The 6,555-nt window shown below is 34.2% G+C and overlaps 1 protein-coding gene across 1 annotated transcript; it reads left to right on the forward strand.

The window, feature by feature from the left end:
* Nucleotides 1-678: 678 nt before the first annotated feature.
* Nucleotides 679-5,611, forward strand: LOC114183789 (BTB/POZ and MATH domain-containing protein 4). The gene is made up of 5 exons (XM_028070926.1): nucleotides 679-1,297; nucleotides 2,522-2,867; nucleotides 3,017-3,296; nucleotides 4,503-4,781; nucleotides 5,192-5,611. The coding sequence occupies exons 1-4, from the start codon at nucleotides 903-905 to the stop codon at nucleotides 4,775-4,777; spliced, it is 1,296 nt and encodes a 431-aa protein (XP_027926727.1). The 5' UTR covers nucleotides 679-902; the 3' UTR covers nucleotides 4,778-4,781; nucleotides 5,192-5,611.
* Nucleotides 5,612-6,555: the final 944 nt, after the last annotated feature.

Here is a 6,555-nt window from a genome sequence, read left to right on the forward strand (position 1 = left end):
TGGAATGTGTCCATGATAGGAATTTCATATATTGTTGTAAATTACGAATGTACATGAAAAAATTGAAATAATTTAATTGTAGAGCAGGTGAAGTATTTATGCAATTAATTTTAGTAAATAGATAATTATATTCAATATTTTTATTTTTTTACAATTTTAAAATATAATTAAAGATAGAATAGAAATTTGAAATGTCTATAAGAAAAATTTATAGAAAAAACTTCCTTATATGTATTATTATAAGTTCGCAAATTTGCACGAATAAAAAAAAACACAGTTATATTATAACCTAGTTAAAGTATGAAGTTATTTTTAGTAGTAATTACATTTATTATTTTATTTATTTATTTTAATTTTAAGATGTATAAAAATATGGAATACATTCAAATAAAATACCCATTATATATTATTTATTATAAAATTATTAAATAACAATATAAAAAATAGTATTTAACATAATAATTAACCCTCAGAAGAAGAAGAAGAAAATGACTAGAAAAGTAAAAGTAAAATCTATCAGAAGAGAAAAAAAAATGTTTTATTTGTTTCTGTTGTGCTCTAGCAGCACTATGACGTGGAAGTGGGTGATAATTTGGAGGACGAAAACCCAATTGTCTCATGCGCACGGAACCTTCAGGAATCAAGATCAGATCAAAGTAATAAAAGGAAAAGAAAAGAAAAAAAAAAGAAAAATCTTCAAATCATTGTTCATTATTTTCTTTTTTTTCCTTAACTAAAGAAGCTAAACAAAAGCGAGAACTGGATAGATTCGAACCACCAACAACAACATCAACACAGATCCGTTTTCCTTCACTTTCCGGGAAAACCCCCATTTCCCGAGAAAACCGTGCATGGTCGTGTCACGCGGATTGAATTGATCGATCATTGCAATTGCGCGTGAGATGTACAACCCGGCGGCGGCGAGTAGGAGCGTCCTGGCGTCGCGGACGAGTTCCCGTTCGGTGACGGAGACGGTGAACGGTTCGCACAAGTTCGTGATCAAGGGTTACTCTCTTGCCAAGGGAATCGGCGTCGGAAAACACATCGCGAGCGAGACTTTCACCGTCGGAGGGTACCAGTGGGCGATTTACTTCTATCCCGACGGTAAGAATCCTGAAGACAACTCCGCCTATGTCTCCGTCTTCATTGCGCTCGCTTCCGAAGGCACCGACGTTCGTGCTCTCTTCGAACTCACCTTGCTCGACCAGAGCGGCAACGGCAAGCACAAGGTGCACAGCCACTTCGATCGCTCGCTCGAGAGTGGGCCCTACACTCTCAAATATCGAGGCAGCATGTGGTTAGTGTCGCCGTTCTCTCGCTCTGTTTGGTTGTGGATTTGAGCTTTAGGTTAAACTGAACTGTAATGTTTGGTAGGGATCGTGAAATTGGGAGTTAGGTGATACATTCTTGTGTGTAATTGTATGAATTGTTACTCTCTGTGGTTGCTTTGTTTTTAATTATAGCCTTGCTTGTCTCTGAATGAGAGCTGGGTTCAGTTTTGGTGCGTGAGGTAATAAATCAAAAGAAACACCAGAGATTAGTGCGATAATTCCCTTCCCAATGAGTGTGAGTAAGTTGCCACCCCTGTCTCAAATCGATTGATTTGGCTCTTCTGAAGTGAAACACTCTTGCAATCGGTGATTAGAGTATCAATGGTTAAAAATAGTGATTAAATCAAATATATAGTAACACAATCTGGAATTAGTTATAATTTCAATAGTTGATTTTATGATTAATGGTTATCATTGCATCATTCTCCTCGTTTTAGGGGATCAAATCCCAATTTGAAAGGTCTTAGATAGTTTTAGTTATGCCTGCGTATTGGTGCTAATGGCTTGGATGTTTTATGGATGGTGTGGCATAAGCGGAGTTTGAAAAGGCAGCAAACTTCTGTACCCCAACTCCCAAACAGCTTGAAGACCTTTGTTTCTTCCCGTGAGCTATGCGAATGTAATATCATAATGTCCAATGTAGCCAGCAAAGTTATAAACCCTCTGACCCCATACTACCACGGACAATACGACCAAGGCCAGCATGCCATTGGGAGATTCCAACATGCTGCCATGAACATATAGGGCTTTCCAGAGTTGGATGAATCTAGATATATGTTCTTCCTTGATGACTTCTCCCTTTAGAAAGTAAATGTTAAAATGTGTTACTGTTTATTCTTTCAAAACTTGGTTTTAGTTCCTGCACAAATTTAACTCTATATATTTTGCCTTGAGTGAGTGATATAGTTTTAGTCCCTCTGCAGGAACTAGAACAGAGAGTTTTAAAACTTATCAATTTTATAAGGACCAGGGCCAAGCTTTGGGATATTTTCGTGGACCAAAGCCATATTTTACTCTAAAATAATGATCGTCATGCTATTAGTTTATGGTTAGGATATTCTAACATGGTAATAAGATCCTTGTGGTTTTTGTAATATGCTTGGGATGCCATGCTGCGTTACTGGCTGTTTTATCCATTTTTGTGATGTGCGATATGGAGTGATCAATGGTGCACTGATTGTGTTTATTAGGGGTTATAAGAGATTTTTTAAACGGGCTCAACTCGAAGCTTCAACATTCCTGAAGGACGACTGCTTGAAGATAAACTGCACTGTTGGTGTGGTGGTGTCATCCATTGATTGTTCTAAATTAAACACAATACACGTTCCTGAGTCTGACATTGGGTCACATTTTGGAATGCTGTTAGAGAATGAGGAGGGGTCAGATGTGACTTTCTCTGTAGGTGGAGAAAGGTTTCATGCTCATAAACTTGTTTTGGCTGCCCGATCAACTGCGTTTGAAACTGAATTTTTCAATGGGATGGAGGAGGATGAGCAGGAAGTAGTTGTTACTGACATGGAACCTAAGGTTTTCAAGGTAAGACATTTGTTACAATGCCCATTTTTATCTATCCTTTCGCCATAATTTTTTTGTTCCATGAAACATGCATGGTAATCAATTCAGTCTTACCGTGCCATATCATTCACCTGGTTGTTTAATGTGTCTTGTGTCCTATTGTTGAGCAGGCTTTACTTCATTTTATTTATAGAGACACTCTTATAGATGATGAGGAGCTTTTTGTGTCACGTTCATCATTCTTGCCTTCAGTATCTGAATCATTTGCAGCAAAGTTGTTAGCTGCTGCGGAAAAATATGGCTTGCCCAGACTTAAGCTGATGTGCGAATCTGTTCTTTGTAAAGACATTTCTATAGATTCTGTAGCCTATATTCTGGCTCTTGCTGATCGCTATCGTGCTACAGAGTTGAAGTCTGTCTGTCTACAGTTTTCTGCTGAAAACCTTGTTGGTAAGTTTTACTGCTTGACATATCTGTCCCACTCATGTCTAAACCTGAATTCATAGTCAGCCACTTATTAGCTTGTAATAGGTGCTCTTGTTTTGGTGTTTGCACTATTTGTTACTTGACAAAACCTCTGGATCATACAACTTAAACATAAACCAACTCATTTGTTCTTGTGTTGATGAAAGTTTTTCCCACTGGCATAATTGGTTGTATGGAAGTAAACTTTAATTCTCGGTATTATGAATGTGTTAAGCAGCACACTTTTCTTGAATCTTGATTAAGTCTCATTCATAAGTAAGAATTGGCTCCATTGTCTACAAGAAAATAATGATTATCTATCTTCCTAGAAATGTAAATACTTTTAATTTATAGTGTAAAGATGGAAAGAATACAAAGCGACACAGCCTCACCTTTTCCACTTGTCCTACATCTTATGCTATTTATGTTACTGGCAAACTTTATGGCCTAATTGCTGGTATTTAAATTTGATGGCGAACAATGATTGAATATAGACCTCCTGAGGCAAGTTTTATGTTCCTTTTGAAGGATGTTATGGGGTTGTTGATAACCTGTAGCGTTTGTTTGTTGTTTCTTCGGGCTTGTGTTCTCCTTAGTTCCAAAAAAAGTGATTGAAATTTTTCTGTCTCGTTCTTGTGAGAAGTATCCTTTTCTTGAGCAGTAAGTTCTTTACATTGTTCCGTGATTGTATTATTCCCATATTTTTTAGCCGAATCAGCAGACATGCTTTGATCATTTGGTAGCAAGAAACCATTGCAGAGGCACCAATGTTTAGTTTCTATCATGTATGTGTTGGACTTCCTACTTTTCAACGCTCTCCTTGGGAAGTTTCTGTTGAATAGGCTATTTATAGATTTCTTCGTTGTTCTCAAATACACACATTTTATTCTGAACAACTGTCAATCTAATAAAGATGCATCATTCATAAAATGTGTTCAAGAAAGTTGGTTGACTTAGACACTACAGTTGTATTCGCTCTGTAGTCTGTAGTTACTAGTACTTCTCAAGTTTGTAATATATGCATATCAAGTTGTGCTCAGTACATTTTTCTAATAAAATATTTCATCCTGTACACCGTTCTGATTGTCTTCTAGTACTTTCATTTTCAATAACAGCCTAAACATCATGAAATGATCATAAAGCAAGGCGTCAGATGTATAACTATATCGCTTATTAATTTCTGTCTTGCAGCTGTGATGCAATCTGATGGTTTTGAATATCTTAAGGAAAATTGTCCATTACTGCAATCGGAACTGCTAAAGACTGTGGCGGGATGCGAGGAGGAATTTAGTGGAGAAGGAAAATGTCGAAGTGTCTGGGCCCAGTTTTCTGATGGTGGTGACACCAATGACAGGAGTGTAAGACAACAAACCTGGGAGAATGGAGTTGACAGGAGTCAAAGCTTGTGGGTTCATCTTTCTGATGGTGTCAACAACAATGACAGGAGTCCAGGGCAAGAACCTTGACAAGGTAAGCTACCATCGTTTGTCAGTTAGGCCTAAATGCCAGATTACTGCAGGGATAATACTAACCTATTATGCGGGCTGGCAAAGGGGTAGAGGAATGCAAGACATTGTAAAGAAAGGATTCTAAGATACTGCCACCATTGTAATGTCTTATAATACTTCTTTTTTCTTCGATAATATGATTACAAGGATGTAGTGGTAGGTAGCAATAAGTAATAACATTGATCGTTGTAAGGAAGTTTGTTGTGAACATTTTCATGAATAACTGGTCTTGCTTTACTTGGTGGTGGTTGTGTTGTGTTTTATGAAGAAATTATTAAAGTGAGCAATTAGCAGTATTTTGTGGTCTTGTCTTGTTTCTTCCAAGTCCTATTAAATTCAAAAATAATGAGAACCATAAATCATTGCATGCAGGGATTCGGTTGGGACAAGTTAATTGGTCCTTGGTAGAAGACCAGCCTGTGCAGGGATTTCACTGCATGAAGCATTGTTTTTCTTTTCATTTTTTAAGGGGGTTGACTGGTTGAGAGTAGCAGATTTGTATTGTAACGTTAGTGATGTATCTTCTAACATCAATGAATGGTAGCAGTTAACAAAATGAGATGAAGTGACAAAACAATATCTTGTTTACCTTGTTTCTAGATCTTTTTCTGTTAGTTTGGTGAAGTCGGGACTATTCATGCATGATTGCTGTATCTTTTACACAGTTGGAATCTTCATCCTTGTGAATTGTCGAGCATAGATCAATTAGACTGGTTAACTATTTTACCATGAATGGTATCGGATGATTTTCATCAAACCTTTACATTATAATTGTATTTGTAAGCTTAATTATTTGTGTGAAGTATTAATGTCTTGTGATTTTTATATATTTTGAAAAATAATTTTAATTTATGTTATTGAAGTATTAAATAGGATTTTGTAAAGATTATTTGTACTGTAAATAATTTCAATTCGATGGGAGTTTTTGAGATAAATTTATTTAATTAAAATATATTAAACGGTGCAATAGGAAAATTGATAGTGTAGTTTAGCCTGTTGTTTATACATAGGAAGTATAATATGAAGAAAATGTCGGTAGTTGAATACTTTAAATAGATAGTTAAGAATTTCTTTTATCATATTTTACCCTATGATGATTCAGGTGTATTTTACCTACGCAATATATCACATCCCAACTTTCTGTAAAGAAGATTTGGTTATGAAAATATGTTACATCTTTGTCAAAAACCTGAAACATGCGTCCCCTAACTTTTTCTTTTATTTGAAGATTAAATATAGTTTTAGTTTTTCAACTTTTAATAAAAATTGAAATTAGTTCATTTTAAAAATTTTGAATCAATTAAATATGTAAATTTAATTTTTTTAATTAAATTTTATTATGTTTTAAATATACTATAAAATTTATTTAATATTTTAATAATTTAATAAATTTTTATTTTCATAGTTTCACAATTTTACAATTTCAAAATCTCTTAATTTTATAATTTGGTAAGAATTTTTATAGTTATGTAATTTTATATTCGTATATTTTATAATTTTGCTATTATGAAATTATTTATTTTTATAATTTTTAACTTTTTAGTAATTTGTTGATTTTTTAAATTTTTAATTTATTAATTTTGTAAGTGTTACATGTTTTATATTTTGTAATTTGAAAATTTTAACTTTTAATTTTAATTAAGTTTAAAAATAATTTTTGTTTAATTTAATATTTGAAAAGGATTTCATCATCAGATCTTTTGTAACAAAATATGATGTGACGATAATTGTCACAT

The sequence above is a fragment of the Vigna unguiculata genome, chromosome 1, assembly GCF_004118075.2.
Source record: "Vigna unguiculata cultivar IT97K-499-35 chromosome 1, ASM411807v1, whole genome shotgun sequence".
NCBI classification, from domain to species: domain Eukaryota; kingdom Viridiplantae; phylum Streptophyta; class Magnoliopsida; order Fabales; family Fabaceae; genus Vigna; species Vigna unguiculata.